Raw genomic sequence first — 27,950 nt, forward strand, 5'->3', positions numbered from 1 at the left:
CTCTTGCATCACAGAAACAATGCCATTGTATTTCCAACGCATATGGAGCGTAGCTTCATATAAAAATTGCAGAACAAAAGTGTCAAATAAAATACTCACATTCATTCATTTTAAAATAACAAAAGTGAAATATGATCACATATGTAATACTATTTTTGTCTTATGTAATAATATTTGTCTATTTAAAATGTACGTTTTATCTTAAACATTAGCATATAATAACTACACATCTTTATGCAGACTGTGTACTGTATGTAGATTTATTTATTTTTATTTTCATATTTAGCTCATTTCTTGCAGGATGTGACCCACTCCTATAACATCCATTCATACATAAAGTTACAGTGCACACTTTAAATATGCACTTAGATCTATGCACGTTACATTCTTTAAACATACACAGGCCTCTTGAACCCACGTACACATACAAGTCAACTGCAATACATTATGAGTGCATACACATACATCACTGATTGCACACTGTGCATTGGGATGGTGCATGTGTGCACAAGCAAAGAATGACCGTTAACAGGATGTGCAAGAATGACTCCTAGCGTTTGTTAGACATTCAGGCAGAAACACTTGCTTTCTGCTATATTGATTCACACGGAGGTGAACAAGTAGCACACGGAGTTCCTGTGTGTAATGTGGATGTTTTTTAGCTCAATGTGAGAATCAGTCTCTCAGTCTGAGCCAGTGTAATAATCAGATGGAGGCTCTCGTCTTATCTTATACCAGTATGAGTATAGTATCAGATGCTTTGAGCTCCTATAGACAGATTATTGGTGATTACTCTATATTGATGTATACTCTCTGCTTGGAATTTTGGTAAGATTCTGAGAAAATAGTGAGTGAGACATAAGGAGAGTATAAAACACCATTTATAAACTCCAGGATGATGGAAGAAGAGAGACAGAGTGTGTGCTATTACTGCTTTTGAATGCAAGCAGTCTTTTGATTTTCATCTGTCAGTCAATACAACAAATGATTCAATTCAATGGCCTTGAATTGAAGGGACCTGAGCCACCGAGGGTCAGAATATTGCATGTTATTATAGTGGGTGAGCTCTTTTGACCTGGATTGCTGTGTAACTACCAAGCATCTATCCATAGCACAGCCTAACCAAACCTTTTCACACTACAATCTAAAAATGCTAGGTTACTTTCAACCAATAGTTGGGTAATAAAGGGACAACCCCAACCATTGGGTTTAACATTTACTTTTGCTGGGTTGTTTAGCCAAAGGTTGTCAAATATTAACATGTTTGGGTTCATTTAACCCAACCGTTGGGTTTGTCCCTTTTTACCCAACCATGGGTTGAACATATGAAATAAATGCTAATGCCTTGGTCACCTGATATCTTTAAAGCTTTTGTATTTGCTGAAGTTCTTGTGTGTGCGTCCTTAAAAATGTAGAGATTTATAGATTGTTTTAGTGTGGCGATGAGGCTCGGTTTTGTATTCATCTTGTCCTACGGTTTTACATGTCAAGGAACATACTAGAAAATGAATCGGTTTTGCTTTTTTCCCCTGGACATCTTTCGCTCACTCCATTGAGCAAACTTCTTAACGTTTCAATATTCTCGAAGCTCTTCTGAGCCGTCGCTCTCAGAATAGAGAGCAAATATCTGTTTCTGTGAGATAAAACCCAGGGATACTGTTTGGATGGACAAATGAAATTGGAAAGAGACTGATGTGTCTGCCAAATCCAATTAAAGCTTGTGTTGGCCTGATGCATTTAAGGCTGAAATCACAGAGTTGCAGCTAGCTTTTATCTTATTGTGATTTCTAATGATCAGGGTTGTTATGGTAAGTTGTATTCAACCGGAGAGACAGCTCACGAGTTTGTGTGAATGAAGGGCAAGAATGCAATGCTCAATATGGCTGCTCTAGCGAAGGAAGTCCCACCTTCCAGTAAAAAGAAGCCAATTTTCAATCAGTAAAGACTGATGATTCTCTGGGTCGGGGCTCTTGCGTTCCTGTGCGCAGGCGCAGTATATGAGGCGACCGCGAAAAAGGGGATTTTTAGTGCATTTTAAGCTTAGCATACCAAAGTTATGATACAGTTCATGTCATATTTAATTATTGATCGGAAATATGCTGTGTAATTTTGATTTTTGCCAGCGATTTTACAAATATATACCTTGACCCATTTATGTAGATAGGACTGTGGACTTGCCATGATATAAATAGCTGCCCAGATGCGTTGCAAACATGGCCGCCGAGTGGCACGACTTCCGTAAACGGACTTTGGATCTCATGGTTGTATTATGAAAGGTGACTATCAGAGAACTCAGCAGGTTGATCTTTATTCTTTATTGTTTATTGTAAGAAAATTTAGAAGATGAATATTAACAGGTAATATTTCAACTTGAATGAAGCAGATCTCATGAGACTCAAAATGGAAGATGATATAGCTTATCACGTAAACATTTTATTTGTTACAATTTTCTTTTATTCTTTTTGACTTGACTGATGGATATTATAGAAAATATTTAACATACAATATCTCCGTTTTAGCTTATATGAGGATTAGTTTGAAAACAACACTTTTGGAACAGCAGATATTGACAAGTGTGTACAATAAAAAGGTGAAATAAGTAATAGACACATTTCTTTCCATATCTTTTTTAAATGGGCGGATGAAATATTTATTTCAGGCCATTGACTGGCTGCCTTATCAAAATAGCTTCTATTTAAAGTCTCAAAGCACTTACTGATGCTTATTAAAAACCCTTTGAGAAACGGTAGCAAGAGAACATATAAACCATTACTTTATTGTTGCTTTAAAATTAAAAACAGACAGGAGATTGTGGAAGCAGTGTTTAATTTACTTGATTCATTAGCGTGACATTTGTGAGCAGTTTTAACCCTGTTTTATGGGAAAGCCCCTGCAGATGATGGGAAGACAGTCCTTTTGAACCAGAGATGTTTCATTAGTGATTTACTTGATGAAGCCTTGTAAAGAAGCTAATTATCTTACTAGCATAAATGTATTCCATCATGCTACATAACATCCTTGTGCTATGAATTCTGGGCTGTAATATTCAGTCATCACAAAGCTTTGTTTTGGAAAGAATGAGTCATATTTGAACATAGAGACGCAATCAGATGTGAAAGGAACACTTATTCTTTCAGGCCTAAGACATAATGCATCTATTTGAGAGGTGTTTTTCTGTCCACGATGACTCTGATGTGCCGTAATGAGAAAATGAATGATGTGCCCGTCACCGTCCAGTGTGGCGATACAATTGAGATTGTCATGGCAAGTTTTTTTCCCTGTCATTGCATGCACTTTAGGGAATCTTTATGACCCAGTAGCCCCAAGATGTTACCACTTTGTTGCTAAGGTTGTTAAGGTATTCTAAGTGTATTTGGTTGCTAGGGGGTTAGTTACAGTACAATGAGCCTACCCTAAATCTCTATTTTATAATAGTGATGCTTGTCCTACTAAATTCCACTATGAAAACACAAACACAGACAGGCTTTTTTATAAAAGTTGCTTATTGTGCCAAAAAATTTGCAAAATTAAATGCATGTATAGCTCATTTCATTTCACACAAGAGCAGATTCGCCCATGTTAAGAATTGCCTCTTCTAGTCATAATGTTAAGAGCTCCATAAAGCCAGGGCATCACACTGCCATGGTGTTTTCTGTTGGGTGTTATTCTAAGGTGTGAATCAGATCTATTAAGCCTTGTGACATTGAGACGTGCCCTACACACGCTAAAGCGAATGTGACAAGCTTTGCCTTCAAATCTCTTTATTTTCAGAGGCTCATGTTTTTTGCATGTTGCGCAGCACCTTTGGCCCCACGCGATGTGTGAGATTAAGTGATTTGATGAGATCTCCGGAGGAACAGGCGTGCCATTAATTGAATAATTGATCAGTTGCCTGCTTTCTGCTTTCTAATTGGACCGCAAATATTCTTGAGCCCTGGATTTAAAACCTTGGCGGGTCAGCTCTCAGAGGAGTGAAAAGTTTGACCCGCAGTTGTCGAGGAGATGGCTGAAGTATTTGAGTTTGTGTGTTCCTGTCAACCTGCAGGAGCTCGTGTCATTCAGTCTTTTCACTGCGTCTGCAGTATTCTGTGGGAAATCAGATAAGTGCCTTTTAAACATCTGTCACATTGTTACAAGTGTCAATCATGGAGAAGGTGGACCACTCATGAATAACCCCACCTGTTGAATTATGGATGTTGAGAAGTGAATCGCGCTACATGACTGATGGATATTCTTTCTTCTGCGTGTGTGTGTGAGGGCGGTGTGATAGCTAACAGTCTTTTCTCTTCTCTCCCCAGGCCCTTTCCATCAGAGGACACAGGACTGAATGAAGATGATGTGTACCGGAGCTTGGAGGAGTTGGCAGAGTAAGTGGCAATTAGGAAAACAGGGTACCTAAAAATGGGTGGGACTTAACTGTGCAGATGTGGTTTCTAATTGGTCCAGTCCAATTGGTCTAAATCAGGGTACCCAAACTTTTTGGCTTGCGACCCCCAAAACAACAGTGCCAGGGACTCGAGACCCTCGAGTGTTATGTTTGGTTACACTTATTGATTAAATACACTATTCCTAATAATAAAATTCAGAAAATAATCTTGGAACTCCACCCTCGCAGCCTTGCGACACCCCGGGGGGGTCCCGACCCATACTTTAGGAACCCCTGGTCTAAATGATAATTCTTCCAGTTTAACTCTTTGTTGTGTATTTTTGTGTTTTAATATGAAGTTCTTTGAGGTATTGAGGTATACATTTGTCACCGCTGAGGATAGCCTTTGTTGTCACATAGTATTGTACCTGTTGTGTTTTCAAAGTTAAAGTTATTTGTGAGTACTAAATAACGTCTCTGTTATGGACGACTGTCACATATTTTGCAGCTTTTCTCACATAAAACCTCTGTGCCCTGCCCAGGCTCACACCTGTCCGTTTTCCCTGTTTACAGACATAGCTTGGTGGCTTGCTCTTCTGGTTACCATGACAATGCAAGCCCTGTGCCATGCTCAGAGCATGGCCGGCTGTCAGTGTGGGTGTTAAGTACAGGGTGCTTTGGAGGGGTGAGGAGAAGAGTGGGGGGGCTGTGACAGTGGTGACAGGCCTGATTCTTCACTGATTAATGGAGATTAATTAGACAGCAGGATGGATGTGTGTCATTCATCTGCAGAGGACAGTGTCACACTTGCTGGTGTGTTAGCGCCGGCTTCTACAGGTGTGAAGTTCAATCACAGGTCAAATGGCCTTATTATAGGAGCCGTCCAAATAGACAGGTTGTGGACTTATTGGACAGTAAGACAGGTGTGTCGACTATATTTTTATCACGGTTTACATTTTGATAATTTTGCCTTTTTTGTCTGAAAGAATTCATTCTAATGTTATATTAAGAAAGCACTGTTTGTCGGTACAGTATATGTGCTGTTTATATACACTATATATATACTATATGTATATATTCCAAAAACAAATTCTTGTATATGTATTGTTAGGGTCAGGTTTTTGTGAGGACATGTGTAGACCTTTGACATTTCTAGCGTGTGCGGTCTTCTGCGCTGATCCAATTCGACAGGACTTCAGGTGCTGCTTTATATGGCCTGAAGTGATTGCTGACCTCCTCCAATGTTCTCGATATCCTTCTGCCATCTGACCTCTCTTCACATGTAGATTCATGTGGAAACACATCTCTGTTTCAAATCAGAGGTTAAACCCACACCCAGCGCACTCAATGTACCGCCGGTAATGGAACAGGGTATCCGACCGAATTAATGAAACCACCCATCCGTGCGGACCCATGACCTTTTACAACCATAAATGTGGTTCAGTTCAGTTACGCTGTAGTCTGATTAATGGAAAGGTCCCAGATATGATGCACTGGGACACAGTTTAACAAGCTCTTCCCTGAGCTTTCTTAATTGGACTGTGATATCATTGTCTTCTTTAATGGAAATGGAAATGTGCATGAAAGCCTTGCAGAGCTGCCAAAGCTCAAACAGTGAGTCACCATCATATGGCTTCAATAGGTTTGTTAATTTAAGTGTTGTGTCTCTGTTAGATTGAAGATGTTTCTCAACAGCGTGCCACGCGTGGGGTGGATCAGGGATGAAAAGACTCTTTCTTTCAGTGGATGAAGTAAAGATGAATTATTCTGTATGAGCGTGATTCACTTGAAGAGATAAAGGGTGAAAAAGTGCTAATCAAGGTGCTTTTGTGAAAGGTTAATAGTGTTGAAAAGGCTCTGTAGTCTTGCGTACTCTCGAATGAGAGCCATGACCGAGACACTGCTTTTTAAAAGAGCTTTTAAAAGCCCCGTAGAGGACTCTCCATCATGCTGGTTACGGCCTGCATTTTTAAACAGCTTAAAAAGAAATTGGCCAATGTGTAAAATACAGTCATTAAGTGGTGTTTTGGCTTTCATTTGACATTTTTAAGTGTTTATATTGTGTGTAACTTAAATAAATAAAAGTGACTGTAATGTGAAATGGTCTATGGTCATGTCCAGGTAGAAAAACCAACCATAATGTACATGCGAACTCCTTCGTGCCAGTTATGGTCCGTATTTCCAAGGTTTAAAAATGTTTTTTATACAGCCCGCTGCTCATTGGTTAATGGCTGTGTGATGTAACAATGGTTCAAAAGGGAAGCTCCATCACAAAGTATCGTCTTTATTTTCCTATCACCTCAGTGTTATGACAGGGTAACCGTCCCTGAACCACTGACTGTGGGTTTTATCACTGTGTATTCAGGTGTGCGCTAAGCTGAACTGACTGGTCTTGGTAATTGAGTCGTATGAATATGGAAGGATTGCAAATACAGAGTTATTTAAGGGTAATTTATGAGTTCATGGCTAATATAACCCAACTGGATTTCACAGTATCACTGCCTCATTTCACTATATTTAATGTGTTCACCCAATAACTGACAAAGCATGAAATTGTTCAATTTGAGCGAACAGGCCGTGTTTTTTAGTCATATAGCAATCAAATATCTGGATGTACATCATGTCAGTAATGATTTACTCTATCCGAACCGATTGCTGCTACAGTGTGATATCTTACCAGAAGCATTATGGGTTGGGGAGCCTCAGGCTAAAGCACTCTGAGGGATTTGGCATCTGTCTCTCCAGACACCCCGGATTGGATGATGGACATGTTTTAAAATGTAATGATTCCTCAAATATAGTACAGAATGTCTCAACCAGGTAGTCTGGAAATCGTAACCATATATTGTCTCCTTCAATATATGCTCCATCAATATATGGCTCACTTTCAATGGCAGCTGGAAAAGGAGTAGTTCTATTGCTAATTTGATATTATTTATATATTGCTCACACTGAGACACGTGGGGCGTTAATACAGAAGTTCAGAGGTCTGGATGTCTCTTTGGCGACGGGTTGCAAATATAGTTTGTTTACATAGAACAATGCTACATACAGTATTTGTAATAAAACACATTATTTGTTTTCAGTGACAAAAATGACAAATGTTTTAACTACAAGGAGAATACATGCAAAATGTAATTTCTTTTTATTGTATACGATGTTTTTTAGGGTTCCATTAAAGTCTAGAAGAAGAACCCATAACTGCAATGTATGTCTTCTTTCCAGACAAGTGGGGAGACTAGAGAAAGCCCTGCCTAATCTCTACAGACCAGGGAGTTTTCTGAGTCAGGGTCACGCCTTCCATCAAATGTTACATATGCAAAACCGTCTTTGTGAAAACATACACAAATTTCCACCGCATCTGCACTTTCCAGTGTGTTCAACTTGACCACAACACATATGAGTCATAGGATCACTGGCAGGGTCAATGCGGCAGATATCAAAGAACAATCATATGATCTTTCTACATTCTATCCCTTCAGTCTATATGGCGCGTGTACTTGAGGCATCTGCCAGTGTCAATTTTTTCATCCACAGGGTGTTACTGGGACCAGCGCTGAGTTTGTGGTGGATCCTTTGCAATGCTCTAAACATGGTTTTCCCTTATGGGTTTGCGGTTGGCTAAGCGTAAGAAAACGTTCAAGAATGCCGTTATACATGTAAAATAAGCGCTAGTGCTGTCAGAGGAGCCTCTATGGTTGTGATGGTTTCGACAGCTTGAGACCGCAAAATGTTTCATCATTTAATATGTTGGCCCAAATGGAACCTGGCTGCCCAGTTAAAACATTCTTTCCGCACTTTAAACATTTAGATTGACTCAATTTTGAATTCTTCCGCAGTCTAGTCTATCATATTTTTCCACTGGCAGTTTCAGACGTATGGTATACGTGTGTAATGCCTGCCCACCACACCAGAACCATAGATCAGATAATCCTTCATAACATTAATCTGACAGCAGGGCTGGTCTTTAAATGATAGGATTCCTATATAAAGCAATGGTCCTTTTTCAACCTCATAGGGTATTGGGGTTTATGCTCATGGTAGGCAAAGGCTTGTGGCCCTTAAGCATTATAGCTTATAATGGGGTCATGTCATCGCGTGCAAAAGCAGCCCTATTTTTGCCATCCAGAGTTCAATCAAAACATAACCCCTTAATTCAGAAGTGACAAAGGCACACGCTGTGCTTTTTGTGTCAGATTCTGTCTCCAAAAAGTCTACCTAACACACGCGACCTCAAAATCTACGCCCTTCACATGACACAGCTAATGCTTGTACTTCAGGATTTGAGGTCACAGGATAAATCTTCCTCTGTTTCAGAGCTGTGTGATTCAGAGAGATTTTCTCTGACTGACAGCGGGTCTGGGAGAAGGGAAAGTCAGCTCGGATAATGAGGGAGGACAGCTAGTCAGCCGCCCCTCAGTGTGAACTATACAGCCTCAATTAATACTTCAAATAATCCTCTCTGTGTGGACACAATGCTGAACGTTAGATTGAGGACAGCACCTTTCCTTTTTAATAGCTTGTCCATTTCCCACCGTCTGTGCAGATATGAGCATGCATGTCATGTTTTGTCATTTAAAAAGCCATTTGCGTCAGGTAATTATTTTGAAATGAGCAGTTTTGTGGATCTTTCACAGTCTTGGGAGTTTCAAGGCAAAGGTTTTCTTGCCTGTGGCACCATTCATATTAATCATAAAAGGGGGTTTAATAAAGTGCGCATTTGGACATGTCAACGTCTTTTGAGATGTTCTTTTGTGGCAGAGTTTGACTGACAGCACAGTCTTCCACAAAACCTTCCAGTCACTTTATAGGAATTAAAGATTTTGAATAATAAGGAATGGCTTACTTATAATACTTATATGCGGGTTTACTGTAAATTTAGATCTAATTGTATGAAATGACTGTAGTCACAGTCATATAAACTGGTTACGGTGCTTTAGAATGCCTGAGAGTCTGTAATGAATGAGAAAAAAGACTAAAGTGTAAGAAAAATGTGAGAAAATAGAAAGTAAAGGAGCAAAAACACAGCCAGATGTTCATGTGTAAACAAACTCTCCAATGAGGCCTTCTAGCAATACATCACATTAACCACACTGGCCCAGGAGCTCCACGTTTCTGAATCTACCCTTTGCACACAAAACAGAGAATTTATTTTATTAAGCAGCCTCGGGTACAAACAAAGGAATTTTCAGTCACTCCATTCATTAAACACTCAGAAATAATACTTTTCACTAGCGTATAAATGATTGTAATATGATTTAAAAGGTTTTAGTGGTCAAATCGTGCTGCTGTGTTCTTTAAAGGGACACATAATTCGGTCATCATGTACTCACCCTTTTTGTGCTGAACACACAGGAATATTGTCAAATCCCCCCCCCCCCCCCCCATTGACTCCCATACTATTTATTTTCCCTACTATGGCAGTAAATGGTGGGTGAGATCTGACATTCTTCAAAATTTCTTCCTGTGGGTTCAGCAAAACAAATTTTTAGAGATTATGAAACAAACTGATGCTGAGCACACGATGACATAATTTTTGGGTGAAGTATCCCTTTAAATTTGCATTTTAGAAGGCTGTTCTGCATGTGCAGGTATAGAAGGTCACACAGATGGATTAGCAGCTTCTGCCTGACCAACAACCGTTCTGTTGGCTGTTTTACTCATGCTGGCCTCCATCCATCCATGCCGGCTCTGCTACCATCATGCAGTGAAACCTCTTCTGGATTAAAAAAAAGATGGTGATGGTTTGAATATTTATAAAGTCTACAGGTCAGATGGCATGGGGCTATTAACATAGCCTTAAAATAGCTGAAGTGGCTTATCCCACCTTAAAAGTGTTTTTTTCTATGGCATAGACTGAGTTTTAATTTGTATCTTGTTCATGAAAAATGTGTAGAGCAGCTAGTCTGGTATCCCTTAAAACGCAAGCACGCTCATGTGGCAAACATTTGTCAAACATTGCTGCGAATTTACCACATATTAACCGCAAGCTTGTCACGAATAAAACATTTTAAGGGACGTGTTGTCTCAAATCACCGAAACTCCCTTTAGCCATCAGCATGTGTATCAATACTTTCTCTCTTCTGATGTTACGAGTTAACTGTCTCCCAAGAATTAACCTTCAGTTGCGTTAAAATTAAAATGATTTTGTTACGGAACTCAAAGTGAGTAAGTGCGATATAATAGCAAAGTCGTGGTATTTTATAGCACGCAGGTAATCTTCTTACCGGCTTATTAAAATCCTTTAAAATGGCAATATAGCTTTCCAGAATATCCTACGACTGAGGTTGTTAAATGCTAATTGCGATCTCTACGGCAAAACATAAATTGTTTGTTATCTGCTCACATTAAATGCAAATATACCACTGCTGTATCTCATTATAAAAGCATGTGTTTTGGTGTGTTTGTATTGTGCCCTCACGGCTGTATCTCTTCTCTGAGACAATGAGTCTCCTGGGCAGGCGTTTGATTCAGGTTGCATTAGCTTTTCACACTTACATTTGCCCGCAATTGGACACATTGGCGAAAGTGAGGAAGATACTTGTTGCTGTCAGGTTGAGCCACTGGTGAGACTAAACTCTTCTCTTAGGGAGGGATGGATGACTGATTTGATTGTTGCTGTGAAAGCACACCTGGGAACAGGCATGGAAGGACACCTTGATGTCAGCCTGCTTTATTTTGACCGTTCCTGAGAGAACAGCGGTAAAGTGTGCCATGACGGATGCCAATGTCAATGCCTGATAAACATATTATAGAAGATAATCAGGACATGAGTCTGTAATCTACATTAATTCTATAAATGTATAGTATTTTAATCCACTGCTTTTTTTGTGTCTTTCCATAAAGCGAGCATGACGTTGGAGAGGATGACATTTACGACTGCGTCCCCTGCGATGATGACGGTGACGACATCTACGAGGACATCATCAAGGTGGAAGTTAGACAGCCCATGGTGAGTAAGATGCCGCATGGTGCATGTGTGTGAGAGAGAGGATGGAGATGGATGTCATTATCCCACAGGTGTGCGCGAGTTAACTTGCAATGCTTACATTTGCTGCTTTGCCTCCTCAATGCTGCAGATCAGATACATGCAGGTAAGTGTCGGGCTACACCGCACATTACTACCTTAAGCTCCTTCAAGTGCTCCTCTGTCCTTCCCTGTAAATGTGTGTCGGCTCAAACCTCCGAGACCCTTGTGCTTATATAAAGAGCTCAACAACCCAAGGCAAGCGTGTTTTACGACCCATAAGTAGGCCACAGAAGGTTCTGCACAGTACATTGCCTCTTACAGTTTTATTCATGGAAGAGTTCAAATAAAAAAATACTTAATCCCTTGCTGACCCTTATGATTTTTTAAACAATGTTAAACTGCATAGAATATAACTGTAAACACAATATAATGCAATGTTTAAATTCTTTCTGCAGAACTTCACAAGTTGGCTGCACAGGACATTAAAAATACAATCGGAAAACTACACTTAAGTTTGATTTTATAGCAGGACTGGCGTGATGTGTCTTGCTATGCCTACATATGATCAAGGAAAGGATGTGCCAGTGCTAATGTCCTGCTGTATCTCAGATGGAGTTTAAAGTGCGTGCTGTCTCTCTGAGCGAGCTAATGGTAGGTTATTTTAAGCCCATGAGGGAAGAAATCTCTCCCGCAGAGAGAGAAGACTGCTGGGTACCGCCTTCAGAGACGCACACACAAAATCACACTCGGAGGTGTATCTGCTGATTTGGGTTGGCACACACTCAGCCTCCTTTCGACTATTATAAATATAAATACATCTTCTTAGCTTTGTCTCAAACCTTTATTGGCACGTCAGATGAGTTCCAGACCACAATCGCTCCCAAATGCCGATAAAAGCAAAACAGATAATGATGTCACACTTTCTCATATGCCCCATTTGTCAGCGAAAGTCACAGATGTGTTTGCCTTTCCCAATACTGGCTGCTTTGAGCAATAGCGTTGCTAGGCGGCTGTTTGGACGGATCTATCCTGCTTTTCTAAGCCGTCTCTCTCTGTCTCGCTTGTTAACGAAACAATTGTTTGTGATCTTAAATTTGGATGCAAGCAGGTTTGGTTTGGCCTTGTGCACCGCCAGGCCCAGATGTTCAAATGTGTGTTCTGATGTTCCTTCCAGTCCTGGTCTCCAGCTGGCTTGCCTTCTCCTCGCTTCAGCCTTATCGCAACTCTCCCAAACAAGCTCACAAAACACCAAGGCCCAGTGATTACATTTAATGAAATGCATATTGCGCTATTAGATCATTTTCTGTTGTTATTGTTCTGTGAACTGGCCTCGTTTTGCTTGAAATTTCTCATCAAAACCACATTTGTGACTTTTCTATGGTTGCTTTTTGTGCCTTACAATAGAGTTTATGTCATTTTGAATGAAAGAAAAAACGTTTCAACTTTGTTTATGTTGCTCTTGAAGTCCTATTGTGAAATATTCAATGTTTCCCTGTGTTTGCAATTGTTACAGAATGTGCTTTGGCTGTCCTGATTGTTACCTGAATTCCCTTGAATAAAAGTTTGGTGTCTTTCACAGGAGTGTAAATGTGCTGGGCTGGTATCTTAAGAAACAATACCAACAGCATCACGGTGTGTGTGTTTGTTTCCTCTTCCCATGATAGAAAATGGGCATGACGGAGGATGACAAGAGGAATTGCTGCTTGGTGGAGATTCAGGAGACTGAAGCAAAGTACTACAAGACACTGGAGGACATTGAGAAGGTGAGAGTCTAGTGAGTCCCGTGTACTGGGGAGAGTGAAAGTGTGTCTATAACCGAGTCTTCTCTCTTTATGGGAAAACCCTAGAAAACCCCAGTTCCAAAAAATGTGCCTTAGTGACACGTTAAAGTGAGTTCACCCAAAAATGAAAATTCTGACATCATTTCCTCACCCTCTTGTCATTTCAAACCACGACTTTCTTCCGCAGAACACAAAAGAAGATATTTTGAAGAATGTTGGCAACTGAACGATGGCGGTACCCAAAATATCTTCTTTTGTGTTCTGCAGAAGAAAGACAAACAGATTTGAAATGACAAGGGTGAGGAAATGATGACAGCATTTTCCTGTGCCCTGTGGATTTAGTATTGTATCAATTTAAAACTGAAACTGTACTTTTCACAACCCAGTCAATAATAGATGAATAGAAGTCCCATCATACATTTATCTAGATTCACTCAGATGTGTCACATCACGGTGGTCAAGGATGTTGATTTATATTGACATCAAATCAGCATAGAATTTTGTTCGTTCCATGTGAGTTCGTGTGTATGTTTTGCCCTCTGGACTGTGAGGTCAATCGCAGGGCAGAAATGCCACAGACTGGCCACGAAGTGAGAAAATGCATCAGGGGTAAAATCAATACTGTTGGCACAACGCTCAATTGAACCTTCGGGGTATAACATGCATGCACGCTTGTATGTACAAACCGTGATTGAATGTGGGATGTTTAATGTGGTCTTGTACCCAGTGGGTCTCTCACGAGCAACATGTAGAGTTTGAACTGCGTTTCCTAAGCTGTTCTCTGTCTGAGGGAAACCGTAAGAGTCACGCAGACAGAAGCTTTGTATGCTGATTATCACTAATATTTAAACCAAACGTGTTAACGCCGCCCTGAAACTCAACAGTCATTTTGAAGTGTAATAGAAACAAATGAATAGATGCTTTTGCCAGGATATCTCCGTTTATTTGGTTTGAAAAGCCAGCCAGCGGCCACACTAAACAAACAACATTTGACTTTTGTTTGTCAAAGACAATTAGGGACCACGAGGAGGATGCGGTCTCGGTACAACAGCGAGCGTGTGTTTGACTGTTAACTTAAAGAGTAGCCGTGTAATGACTCATTAAGCTTTGGCTTTGAAAACTTGTGAATTTATTCTGTGTGTCTGTTACAGTGATGGGGTTTTCTTTGTTCTATTTGTGCTGCTGGGTAAAAACTATCTCTTTACTTGTGTTTTACCTGTTTATTTTTATTTTTTTGTAGAATTACATGATCCCCCTGAAGCAAGTGTTAACTCCACAGGAGATGGAGGCTATATTTGTGAATTTAGAGGTGAGTGATCATTTGCTCTGCCTGCCTTTATAAACTACAGTACTTTTAATCTAAAAAAGACAAACTGAGGGCATTACAAGACAACAAAGTATAGTATAACAAATATAATCATTTTGATAAAAAGTCTGAAACAGCTGTTTTGATTGCTTTGTTTAAAATGATGCTTGGATGGATGTTGGTGATTCTCCATTTCCACAGGACATCATCAAGGTCCACTTCGCTTTGCTCAGAGCCATTGACATGACCATGGTGAGCGGAGGCATCGGCCTGGGAAAGACCTTCCTGGACTTCAAGGAGAGGTCAGTACCTCTGTGAAAAACTTCATCACCGTCACTTCTGTTATAACATCTCACAGTTCTGTCAACACCCTAAGGCTTTGTTAAACTAAACTGACCTCAAGTAAGAGAGGCAAAGTCAAGATCGCCACACGTACGGAGTCTACTGAGGTCGCCCGCCCCAAAAAAAATCCATCACGCCAGCGGGCCTGCTATTTTAAAAGTAATCCTCATCAGAGCCTACAAATCCCCAGGGCTTACAAAGAAAATAGACCTGTCTGTGGAAGTCTGCTGCTTTAGAGCTAAACGCTTCCTGTTTCGAGTGCTCTTTTTGTCTTCTGTATCAAAAATCAATAAGCAGATAATAGAGAATCAAGGGGAGGTGTGTTAGATACTCCATCCGCAATGGATGACAGATACCCTGGGGTTCTGGTACAACTATAACACTATTTTATGTACAGTATACCTTCGAAAAATGTACGATTATGGTAGCCAGTATGTGGAGACTTTGTTTGCCTGTTTGTTATATATTTTCAAAGAATCCATCCTTTCTGTATTCATTTCAAGTCAAATGGGAGAGTAGCAACTAGGGCTGTCAAGCTGGAAAGACGGGGAGTTATAAGCACATTTTCATTTTGGGTACATTAATGTGCTTCACAAACCCAGAGAACAATATTAAATATCATACCTGAAGCGTCCCGGGTCATTGCTCCATGACAGTCGCTGAATCAGCTCGGAGATGTGACATTTCCCTGCAGTCCTCTTGGTTTGAAAAACACTGGGGCTTGACTAAGTGACATACCCTGTAACAGTCAGCTTATTCTAGCCATGGTACACTTCATTAGGCTTCGCATTAATAGGCATTATGAAGGTCCTCTGTATCAGTATTTCTGTTTGAGAATTCCGCTCCTGCTGTGCTCAGCACAATCGCTGTTTTATCCCAACTTAATAAAACCAAAGAGGTGTAACAGAAAATTTTGACCTCACTGCGATTAGAGCGTGTGTATCCTTAGAAATGAGAACTTTGGTCTAGTGTTCTGGTTTATTAAGCACCCAGATGACCTTGCAGTAAGATCTTAAGAATTACCGCTGCAGCAGTTTTTGGATTGGGTTTCTATAGAATGCAAGGGTAACCAAGACTCTTCTTGTTTTACATATATATTACAAGAAATTAAACATTGGACATACTCCACTTATTGCAGAAATTTAATATGCATCTCCGCTTAATACAGTAGCGGTCTATGAGGAATTATCCAGTGTAAATGACCTAATATACAGCTATGGAAAAAAAAACATTCAAAATTTTCATTTAAACAGCATTTCTATATGTATTGTGGACATTCCCAGTGTCTGGAAAATCTTAAAAAGTATGAAAAAAACAAATGAAAACTGTGATAAAATCAAGGTAAGAATTAGGAGTTTGGTTCCAAAATGAGATAACAATAAAAATATATTTTTATTATGTTATCATGTTTTCATTGTGCTAGTTAGATGTATTTTTGGAGACCAACTGCAGTTTGATTGATATTTATTGGAATGCACGATAAATAAATAAAAACGGATTTATCTCATTTTGGAACAAAACTCTTCATGTTTATAATAAAAAGTCTTTAACAAAAGTTTGGAGCCGAAAAGTTGGTTTGATAAGAGTTTGCACAAGTGAGTGTACTTCCTTTTCACTTATGTATTTCTGTCATTGACCGCCACATCATGTGGTGTGCGTTTGCTCCTATACATTTAAAGGTTATCATAAAAAAAAAATCAACTTTTATATTACAAATATAATATTCAACAAATATTACTGTACTATTGCTTAAAGGTGAATATGAACTTGTTTTCTTTGCAGTATTTGAGGTCTCAATACAGAGCATCTTTTCTGTTATTTTGACCTGTTTCTCCATTCTTCATTTTCTGAAAATAAATGCAAACAGAAACAATAATTTATTTAAATTTGGGAGGAATTTTGTTAGAAGTTCACAGAATAAAAAGAAAATAATAAATTATAGTAAATTCTGAAAAACTGAAATGGTCTTTTTTCCACTGCTGTATATTAAACGTACTCATGTCATGTAAATATAATATTTCCCACAAAAAATAATTTGATTCATAATTATGATTCATAATGAAACCTTTTGTGTACTTAATTATGCACACTAGTAAGAAATTAAAACAATATTTTGTATTTACCTCAGTTCACTTCAGCTCCTAGAATTAGTCAAATATTTTAAAATATAAAGGAGAGAATATAATAACATATTTTGTCTTGGGGTTGCCAATTTCAATGGTGATTTCAGTGTTGCCTGAAACTTGTGATAGAGCGATATTTGCGTGTATCAAATGGTAATATTCACTCAGAGTGGCATTTAATGAAGACATAAACGCATAAATAAGTTTAGTTCAAAATGTTGAAATCGAGTGAAATAATCACTCCTGACAGCTGGCAGTTCAGTTCATCATTATTATCAGACAGAAAACTTCCACATATTGACAGAAGAGTGATTTAATGGCACTAAGTAAGCTTTGTTTCTCATTTGAAAGTCTTTATATGCTTTTAATCACTTGTTGTTCTTAATGCACATTAAAGACGACATTGTTCCTCTTTTATCTTCTTCTCTGCTTATACGACATCTAATTTAACCTCCGCTTGAGTGCTTCCATAGATATCTTCTTATCTCTCGGGTGGGTAAATGACTTCTCCCAATGAGAAGTGGCGTACAGGCACTCAGTACCACAGCTATTGGGGACCAGAGCATTTCCATTCACACAGGGAGGGCTGATCTCTGCATTACTTTGCTGTAGGTAATGATAATGTCAGACCCAACCCCTATTTGGAGTCCAAAGAAAACTCGTATTAGCTTAAGCAACATTAGGCTGAACTACGTTACTCCATGTTTATACGCTATTTGCAGTTACCGACTTTGTTTCAGTTGATGATAGGGATCGATGGGCTCCATAAAAAGAAAGGCAAAGAATAGAGACGGAGGAGGCAGCCCTATTGTTTCCATTTGTCAGTTTGCATAGGTAATTGGCCCATTACAAGGCTCTTCCCTGAGCCCAGCGGGCAGCATCACGCAGAGCAATCATGACAGCACCTCCTCTCTCGCCCGCGCTCTTTTGTTTATGTAATTCTGAGCCTGTCACCTCATTGAGCCAGCCTTCCGTGGGCGCTTGCGCTAATGTGCACTTTGGCACGACATAGCAGCAGTGCGGCCCCATTCCAACACACAAGGCCACGGGGTCTTATCACTGAGATCATGTCATATTTAGGCTCTCTTTGATATCTTTCTTCACCTGTCTGACTGCCAGCTTTCCTGTACCGTCTACCACCATCCATTTGTCTTTTCTTTTGTACCAGTTCTCTCTCAATAAGCTGAATTTTATTGCTCAGGGGTTATTTCATAACTTAGAATACTTCGTAGAGATATTAGTTATGTTTCATTTAAGTGCCAATGAAACACATTGTGTGTGCCAACATTTAAGATGTTTGTCTTAAGATGTTTGGCAGAAGTTGGAATTGATGCAGTTTAGACATACAATCTGTGCATAGAGCTTTTCATGAGAATGGCATAGTTATAGATACATAGTTGTGATTTTTGGAAAGTTTGACTTTATTATTAGAATTTCTGACACCCTGAATTTGAGCCCAAAATTGGCGATTTGCTTTTTTCAAGTGTAGAGATGACACATTAAATCAACATAGGATTAACATTTAGAAAGCTATTCTTTAAAGTTATAATCGTTTTATATAATATAATATAATTTTGGTGAACATTAAATAAAGCTAAATATACAGTATATAAGCTATATAAATAATTAAATGTATAGCAAACATAGCTGTCTATGTATAGCTACATTTATATAATGCTATATTTAATATGCATGAATTTCTTTACTGTCTATGAGAAACAATTGAGACATCAATGATTTGTCATTTGTGCCAACTCAAACTGTTGTCCACACAAACTTTTATTCACTTTAAAAGTGTTAAGACATCATCTCGAAATAGAGAGTGGGCGAAAAGCTTTTCATTTTCTCATAATAAAATCTGACAGATTATATTTACATTTGGTGACATTAAGCACGAGTATTTTTGGCAAATTATTCATTTCATTAGGGCAGCACCGCATCACGCGCCTTTGCAATGCTTCATCCGATTGGCATGTTTCTAATTTTCATTATAGTGTGCATGCTTCCTCTCTCTTTCCTCTCAACAAAGAGAGAAATGGCCAGGGGATTTGGCCGTTGCGCGCCTGCTATATTCCACACCTCCATCCATCGCTCCAAAAGCCCAGCTGCCTTTAATTAATTTTGTTATCTCCTCTTGTAAGTCCATGTGACCTTTTGCGGTGGTGCATTCCATATAATGAAATAATGGAGAAGCTTTCAGGACCATTGATGCTGTGAAGGGCATATTGAACAACGAAAATACCACCCTGTTTCACGGCAAACCATCGCGCCGCTTTCAAGGAGCCACAACTTAAGAGGGAGGCCAGACTGAGATAGAGGTGCTTTAAAAGTCAATCAACTCTCAACGTTGCTGTCAGCCATTTTTTGAAGGGTCATTTCCCACCTCATTTACACGATAGCACGATACTCAAGTGCGGAATTGCAGACGGACATTATTAGTTGGTTTGTGTTGAGAGTGAGGTTGTGTTAAAGTGGAGGTGAGGGGTCTTCAGTGCTGCGTGTCAGAGACTATTACTTCTCTCGCCGGCCTGTCACTTCCACTGTTTCTCAGCACCCTGCTCCTTTCAGATGGATACAGATGGAAGCTGGAAGTAGAGCATATATACCGAATTGTATTTTCTGTGAAATAACATGCATGACCGCTTTACCATAATGAAAAGGCCGGTGTGGTGGGCGACAGCACTGGAAACAGATGATTTCAAAACGAACGTGTTTACACAGCAAAAGGCTTTTTACCTCAGGGAATATTCACACTTAAGCAACCCCAAGCTTTTTTCACAGTCTGAAGTGCCAGGAGAGGAGGAAAGCAGGCAGAACTTCTGAGTAAGAGGCTGAATAGCCTCGACTGTTTTGTTGTTGCAGTTGTCGGAACGTTGCATGTCTAAAACCGTCTGGCTTCCCAAAGCCAAAGAGGCAGGAGCCACACGATTGGGAACATTTCTTTTGAATTGAACACCTTTTCCTGAACTCTGCCTTTCGGTCAATTAATACGAATCCGATTTCAGAATCAGTCCAGAATTAGCTTCGTAAAGACCGTCTTTCTTAAGGGTTGGTTACGGATGTGCATAGCTTCTGGATGTTAACTTGTTTCTCTTCTGCTTCGATTGCATTTAATGAATGGGTCATTAAAGGGTCAGTAATGATCTTCATTGAACACTAATGTGTGCTGTGTTTAAAACTCGAAATATCTGCTCAGCGGATGTCCACGCTAGACCTCACCGCCTCATTTCTAGCGCTTTTTTATTTATTTAGTAATGTTAGATGCTGAGTGCTCGTAGGAAAGGATGTCCATTACGGTAGCATGAACAAAGGTAAATGAAACGTACATTTACAGCTGTTCTCATGTAGCTTTACAAAATTACTATATGACAGTACTTAATGTGTTTGTTTGATTAGTATATAGGCTTTTTTTGTACTGGGTTTAAATATGACCACAGCAACTTTTTTCCTCAAATTGGAGACTTTATATTTTTTTTAAAAATGTTTTTTATGATGTTTTTATTATGTCTTATTGTGTTAGTTAGCTGTATTTTTGAGTTCTGTCTTAAATCGAATCAAACCAATTGAAGTTTGTTTGATATAGCAAACAATTGCAATTACCATTGGATTCATACTGTGTATATTTAAATAAACGTATAATTGAGAATAAAATTGCTGTAGTTCTATTAAGATACATATTTCTAATCGTACTATTGCAAATACTGCTGGGTTGGGCCTCTTCTTGATTTACGTGAAAGTTCTTGTTCCATTATTTCTGTATCATTTCAGGTGTCCTACATAGAGCAGCGTCTCTTCCCCGCAGCCCTTTTTATGAGACACCTGAAACATTTAATCTGGAAATTGCCTTGTAAAAAGGACCTTCATGTTCAATTATGTCTGTGACATCTGTTATTACAGCTAATTCCCGACACCTGCCCCTGCATTTTCAATATGCCGTTGATGGTGCCTATTGGATCATAACTGAGCAGGGCCGTCATTAATCTCCATCAGTCCGTTTCCACGAGGAACCAAGATGTCTCTCTTGTTCCAGATTAGCCTTTAATCAGGCCTGTTTAGCCCAAGGGCACTGAGGCCCAGACGGAGATCAGAGTTACTACTACAAGGGGAAATTCGGATGGCACGTTTTAGTTTGATGATGTTACCCTCACTGATACAGAAGCGGTGTATGGCCCACATACTGTACAGTATCAGCATATGAATGGCTGAAGAGAGGCTTGGGTTGCTTTTGCAATATGTGTCCTGAATGGCAGTATAGAGAGCACACTTGATGAGCTGCATTTGAGTTCACCCTCATCCCTTCACTCCATAGTGCACATCCAGATGTGTTTCTGCCTCATTAGGGGACGATCCAGTTTGGATTTAGATCTGCTTTATCTTACTTTGGTCGTACCACTTGTCTTGTCTTCTTGGTTTTATCTTACTGTACTGGAAACTTGTGTAGGATTACAAGCTTTAGTGAGTTTCACGCATATGATCAAGAACCATTAAAAGCAATGATTATATCTCATAAAGTGGATTTGGCTTTAGCAAAACCACTATTAAGAGGCAGGCAAGCCAAGAGTATCCCAGGGTTTGAGTTTGCCAACTGTGCCAGTGTCCTACTTAATTCAGAGGCAAGAATCTGTGCCACACGTGGTGCCATGTTCTAGGCAAGATGACTTTGAACAGCTTCCAGAATGTGTCATGCACTGACAGGAGTGCATTACGAAATCAAATAAATGTGTCTCGATGGCTTGAATAAACACGGGCCAGAATCCATTACATGCTTCAACAAAGATTTATTTAATATAGACTGTAAAAACACATTCTTCTCCAGTTTAAAAAATTATGTAGTGCCGCTTTTTATCACTTGTAGACGAATATTTACAGAGAAATAAGGGAACATTCTAATTGCTCATTTAATCAGCAATTCTAGATGCATTGTGGCCATTCCAGCCCACTTTCTTTATTAGACCTCAGGAGGGACATAAAGTCATCAAACAGCAATGTGAAACACTGACAGCATGACAAGACACATGACAACTTTGATCAAAATCAAGGATATCACAATTGTTTTTTACTTTTCATAAATACATTTACAAATATTTTACCTGAACACGTGGCCTCATATTTTTTCTGTGTCTGTTTATACATATTTACACTATATCCATATATATGCATTATTTGAATATATCTCTTCTGTCCTTCTGAAACCTTGTCCCTCCATATTTTGTGATTATATTTGTATGGTATAGTCACTGATCTATATAAATGACTGGATTGCGTCTAGAACGCTAAACCAGCACAAGGAGGTCAAGCAACTAGAAACGATTGCGCCGCCATCTTGGTATGCCCAACTGACAGAGAGCGCCATTGACTTAGCCAAAATGACGATCTAAAATAACCTGTTTTTCAACATATAAGGCGTGCGATACGTTTTTAGTTCACATATGTGTTTAAATTAATTGTTATTTCTGATGTTTTTTCCAATGTTTATTTTGGGCAGAATAGTGACATCTATGTAATGAAAGTGAGTGTGTATTGCTCACTTTTGTAATGGCTTCATATACAGCCTGTATTTATCTGTATTTAGATTTCAGATTAAGCACATTTGTAATATGTTAAGGTGTCTTGTAAGTCTGCTGATCTGATATGTACGCTACTGTTATGAAAATGTAACTCACTCCATATCTAATAAGACAGGAAAATTCCCAACTTTAAATAATTAACCATTTACATGCTTAAGAAATTTGCGTTTTAAGAATGTACTATGCGACTTTAGATAAAAAAACAGGGACTGGTAAGTTACTCCTATTCATTAAAAGAATGTTTGGGTGTACCAACATGGCGACGTGGTAGCTTCAGTGCATTGACGCAATCCACTCATTTATATAGATCAGTAGTTATGGTATGGTTTAGCAAATATCTAACCAATAAAATGTATTAAAATGTCCTTGTCGACTTTGACAACACAGTACTTAATTATTTAAAAAGAACAGTGTTTTTTTTCCATCAGGTTTCAGAAGGACAGCCATGATTTATAACCAGTTGATTTACTAGGAATGGGAACATAAATATTTGATTTTGAAGAGCCAATTGTATTTTTACCAGCTGTTCAACAGAACAATATCATTTTAATATGATGATATTGTGATTTTTGTTGTCATTTGTTTAATCATTGTTTGGGATGGTACTAAATGGAGTAATGTCTGTGTAATGTTTCTTCTGTAGACTCCTGATTTATGACCAGTACTGCAGCCATATGGAGAACGCTCAGAAGACACTGGAGGAGCTGATCGTCACACGGGAAGACGTCAAGTGTAAAGTGGAGGCAAGCACTTATTATGATCAAAGCCCTTGTCTGAGGTCAAATTATACACCGATGCTATTAGCTCAATCAAACGAAGTGCTTGGGTTTTGTAATATATTGGCATATTGTTTTTCATTTTTATTTGATATTTATGCGTCTGTGGTATCTGCCATGAATCCTGATGTGTCGAAAGCTATAAACGTGTCAACTGATTAATTAATTGTCACTAATTTGCTAAGATTCTTATACGGTTGCTCTGCCGTCACAGTCTGAGAAAATTCAATATGTTAACGCCCATTATTGTGCTGGGAATCAAATGTTATAAATGGCAAATCAAGTAGACGTTCACTTACACGTATGGTTGAAATTCATCATTCTCACAATAACATTCCTCGACTGTTACACTGAAACTATATTCTGTCATCAGCCAGCACAAAGGGCTAAGGCTGGAGCGCAGCCTCAAAGGAAGCTCTTTTAACAGCTCTTTCTTACAAAAAACATTCCTGTGGTCAGCATCCTCCCACTGCACACTGCTGTTGACAGTTCTGGGACATGGACTAATTTCACTCGCCGAAATGCTGCTTGGGACGCAATGAAGGACTTTTTTGTGGGTGACAGTCAGAGGTGGTGTGGGCTTTAATAAAGACCGGCGTGGGAGAAAGTTAGACAGCCGTTATTCCCAGCAGGATTAGAGGAGATTACAGATAAAATCGTAGCGATCGCAATTGTGTACACGCTTGTTGACTAATTCACACAATTATCGCCCGGTTATCCGGCGCAGGAGAAGGGCTCGGTAATCAGGCTCAGCTACTCGGGCCGCGGTCACGAGACCTCTTGTGTGGATACGAGAGGCTCTCAAGGCGGATTAGCTTGACGTGTCTCATCAGGAGGGACGTGGAGTCGGTGATAGTCAGAGAGAGGAATCAAGCTCTTTCTTACTCGCTTCTGAATGTCAAGCGTGACAGTTGAGTAACTCGTTCATCCTCGCATGCATGTAGCACAAGAACGGGGAGATTAAAAATGAAGGGATTAACACACAAAGTCAAGACTACAAATCCACTGCACAGAAAAAAAGTCAATTCAGCTTTAAAGATGATGTACTGTAGTACAGGCTCAGTTTAAAGACAACATAAAAATATAATTAAATGCTTTTTAATAAATGTTCCTGCTTTATTGTGTTTGATTCGTCAGTGTTTGCTTATTTATTCTCACAAAATGCTGACCTTTTGCATTAATCCTCTACCACAGGAGTGTACCATGAAGGTCCAGGAGGGCAAGTTCAAGCTTCAGGATCTCCTGGTGGTTCCTATGCAGAGGGTCCTCAAATATCACCTTCTGCTCAAGGTGAGAACAACTCCACAAACGTGCTTCATCGCTTCCACTTCTACGAATTTAGCTACTCTTCACAGAGAGCGGTTAATAAAGGGTTACCTGTTCAGATTTGTGAATCGACAATCTTGTTAAACTTTAGTTTATTCCAATTTAAAGTCCGAAAGCAGCAGAAAGCCCTCTCAATCCCATAAAACTTTCAGAACGTTGTACCTCACCCAAGCCTCAACAAGACCCATGTGGCCGCCCAATCTGGCCTGCCGCTGCTAATAAGACATCATGTATTAAACAAGACACCCTGCATGATACAAACCATCATTAATTCACAAGAGACATTAATAATGAATGCAGAGAGAAAGAGTGGGACGCGGGACGGACGGCACGATACAGCAGAGAGGAAAGCTTGTTTGATCGGGGTGGGAGGGATTGTTGCAGATCGGGTTCTACGGTTTTCCCGAGCCTCCGGATACAGTGACACTGTTTAAATCAGCCATGCCTAAATCATATTATCTGCACCCCATTTCACCCTTCCAACAGCATCATGCCGCCGCATTAATACACTCAAACCCAAGGGATGTTGTACTGTGGGTTTGTTGCCTTGGTGTTTTCTTTGATATTTATTGAAAATGTCATACGGTAGATACACTGACACTTGATGTGTGTGGCATGTGTTTGAGGCATGTCATTGTGTGTTTGTCATTTGTGTGTTTGTTTAATGTAGTAAGTTGCACTCTAGGCGTCTCAAATGGATCTTCCTGAAAGGATTATTTTCAGCTTCGCTTCCTTCCCATCATTGTTTGTTAGCACGTCTACTTGGATTGACCATTTTCACTTCAGAAACCCCTAAATCCCCTTTGAAATTAGGACGGTCTGCCCAAAATGATATCCAAATGTGCAACCGGTAAATGTATTGTAATGGAAAAGTATACATGTTTGGATGGTTTTTTTTAGTCACTTCCAGCTATCTGAATTAGTGTGTTTGATCATGTTGCCTGTTCACAGGAATTACTGAGTTATTCTATGGACAGGCCGGAGAGACAGCAGCTAAAGGAGGCACTGGAGGCCATGCAGGTGTGACCGCTTATATAAACATCTTGATTTGGCCCACAACGGCTGGTTTATATTATTATCATCCCTAAAAGATGCAGGATTGATATATGTGTTATGATCGCTGCGAGTCTGTGTTTTTTAGGGGCTTGTAGTTGTATTTTCTCTTGTGTTTGAAGGACTTGGCCATGTACATCAACGAAGTGAAAAGAGACAACGAAACGTTGAAGAAAATAAGCGAATTTCAGAGCTCTATAGAAAATCTGGTAAGTGCGTCTGGTATGATGTCACGTTTTGCATTTAAAATAGGAAAATTGAATCTGTTTTAATTATTATAGTATCATGTCCCGTGATAGTGAGAAAGAAGGCCGCGTTTTAAATGAAGACAGTTAATGATGTCGAGTTCAGTTGTCTGTGTCATTATTCATATTTTGTGTGTCTGCTTGAGTAACACAAGTTAATTGTGTTTTTCTTGCTCAGTTAGGATATATAATGTTTTTGTTTTGGTATTATTTGGGGAGTATATTTGAAATGATCAAACACAGAGCTTGAGATGATTAATTGTTTATGTACTTTATACCCAGTAATAATTATAATATTCTATATGTATATCATTAAAAGAATAATCTTGCTTGATGTGCCTTTTCTGCCTGCCAATAAAATAATGCATCTTAATGTTCCTTTTACATGATATGCAATTATTACATAAATATTACATACAATTTTATACTATTCTATTGTCTACTTGTTTGTATTTAAGTATCAAATTATTGCATGGATTGTAAAAGGGTTTTCAAACCAACCTTTGTTCAGGGTCCCTGTACAAATATATTATCTGCACTGCACTATGTGGATTGCAGGTTTGACTTTTATACTGTATCACATGGCAGTGCTTGTTTCTTCAGGCCGATTCCTATTTATCCCCAAACATTTAGTTATTTACAAGCCCCCACCTGCCCCTTCACTGACACTTTTGTTGTGTAAAATAAATCCCGTAAGCCTCCAGGCCGTGAACTCAGGCAGGACGCGTTCCGCTTTGTGTTTAAAGGGAATGAAATCAGTGTATTTTCTGTCAGGAGCTAATGTAAGTGTATCAGGTCTGGTTTATTTATGTGACGGTCTATAGCGTGGATGACGCCGCAGTGAAACATCAATGAGCCATGGCACTTAGGGACATAACGTTCACTCTGTGGCGTTGACATGCCTTTAATGACTCTTAATACAGCAGCAACTCGAGCACGAAATAAATGATATGGCTATTAAATCCAATTAAAACACAAACACTTTATTTCCCAGTAACAGCTAGGATAACTGCTTCTTAAAAAACGTCTTATATCTTCTTATAATGGATGTTTTTCTTCATTGCAAGTCGACACATAAACGTGAGTCAATTTACAAAGTGTGTACTCGTCTAAAGGTAATAACATTATTTTGTGTGTGTGATCATGACATAAACAGCAGGTGAAACTAGAAGAATACGGTAGACCAAAGATAGATGGAGAACTGAAGGTGTCTTCTATAGTTAACCGGACCAAACAAGACAGGTATGATCGATGATTTGCACCGTTCATGTCTCATACCCAACAAATCAAATTCATGGCACGAAACATCCTCTTCTCTCTACAGATACATCTTCCTGTTTGATAAAGTCGTGATTGTATGCAAGAGGAAAGGCTATAACTATGAGCTAAAGGAGACCATCGAACTTCACTTTTACAAGATGTCTGATGACCCCATGAATAACCGTGACATGAAAAAGGTGAGACACAATGAGTCACCTGTCGCCTCGCAGATGCTTCAGAATTTAACCGATGGGAAATGATGCGTGATTATGCAGTTGTATGGCTTCTTTAAAATCGACTGAGTCAATAATCTTTATGTGCTGCATCTTATTGCAAAGCAAATGGGATGAACAGATGGATGGCCTTCTTTAAAGTTTCATCCTTGAGTATTTAGGCATGATGCTTGTAATCATTTTCGACCAATCAGAATTGATATACTGCCTTCTTCTGTAGCATGTGTGTCTAGATTCAGATATAGAATGGTGCATTCTTCATTAATCTAACGATGAGAAATGTTTGCATGTATACGAGATCCCTGATGTGTAACAGGGTCTCTCTCTCTCTCTCTCTCTCTCTTCCTGTAAATCTTTTGCATGCCCTCCAGTCAAGTGGAAAAATGGTAAGCCGAACACTCATGTTCTCTTAGCAGTCGTGTGTGTGTGTGTGTGTGTGTGTGTGTGTGTGTGTGTTAAGTGCTGTGACTCTCTTCATCTCAGTGGTGATTTTGTGTTTGCCGCTATTTCAAGAGACGCAAAGCAGCATTCTGCTACCAGATGACAGAAATTTTGTTTTGACCCACAATTGGCACAGAAAACACCAATAAAAAAGTGCAGAT

General features: G+C 39.3%; 1 protein-coding gene across 3 annotated transcripts in view; it reads left to right on the forward strand.

Annotated features, from left to right (window-relative positions):
* Positions 1-27,950, forward strand: part of vav2 (vav 2 guanine nucleotide exchange factor) — a 125,977-nt gene that overhangs the window by 91,192 nt on the left and 6,835 nt on the right. For 2 of the 3 annotated variants that reach the window (XM_079485966.1, XM_079485964.1), the window contains exons 4-15: positions 4,299-4,367; positions 11,213-11,318; positions 13,001-13,099; positions 14,358-14,426; positions 14,625-14,725; positions 23,099-23,198; positions 24,426-24,521; positions 25,509-25,577; positions 25,733-25,819; positions 27,012-27,097; positions 27,180-27,312; positions 27,720-27,734. In XM_079485966.1, the coding sequence (XP_079342092.1) occupies positions 4,299-4,367; positions 11,213-11,318; positions 13,001-13,099; positions 14,358-14,426; positions 14,625-14,725; positions 23,099-23,198; positions 24,426-24,521; positions 25,509-25,577; positions 25,733-25,819; positions 27,012-27,097; positions 27,180-27,312; positions 27,720-27,734 (1,030 nt within the window). The remainder of the gene's footprint in view (positions 1-4,298; positions 4,368-11,212; positions 11,319-13,000; positions 13,100-14,357; positions 14,427-14,624; positions 14,726-23,098; positions 23,199-24,425; positions 24,522-25,508; positions 25,578-25,732; positions 25,820-27,011; positions 27,098-27,179; positions 27,313-27,719; positions 27,735-27,950) is intronic. The other variant, XM_079485965.1, reaches the window with a different exon arrangement.

This window comes from Barbatula barbatula, assembly GCF_947034865.1.
Source record: "Barbatula barbatula genome assembly, chromosome: 22".
Taxonomy (NCBI): Eukaryota; Metazoa; Chordata; class Actinopteri; order Cypriniformes; family Nemacheilidae; genus Barbatula; species Barbatula barbatula.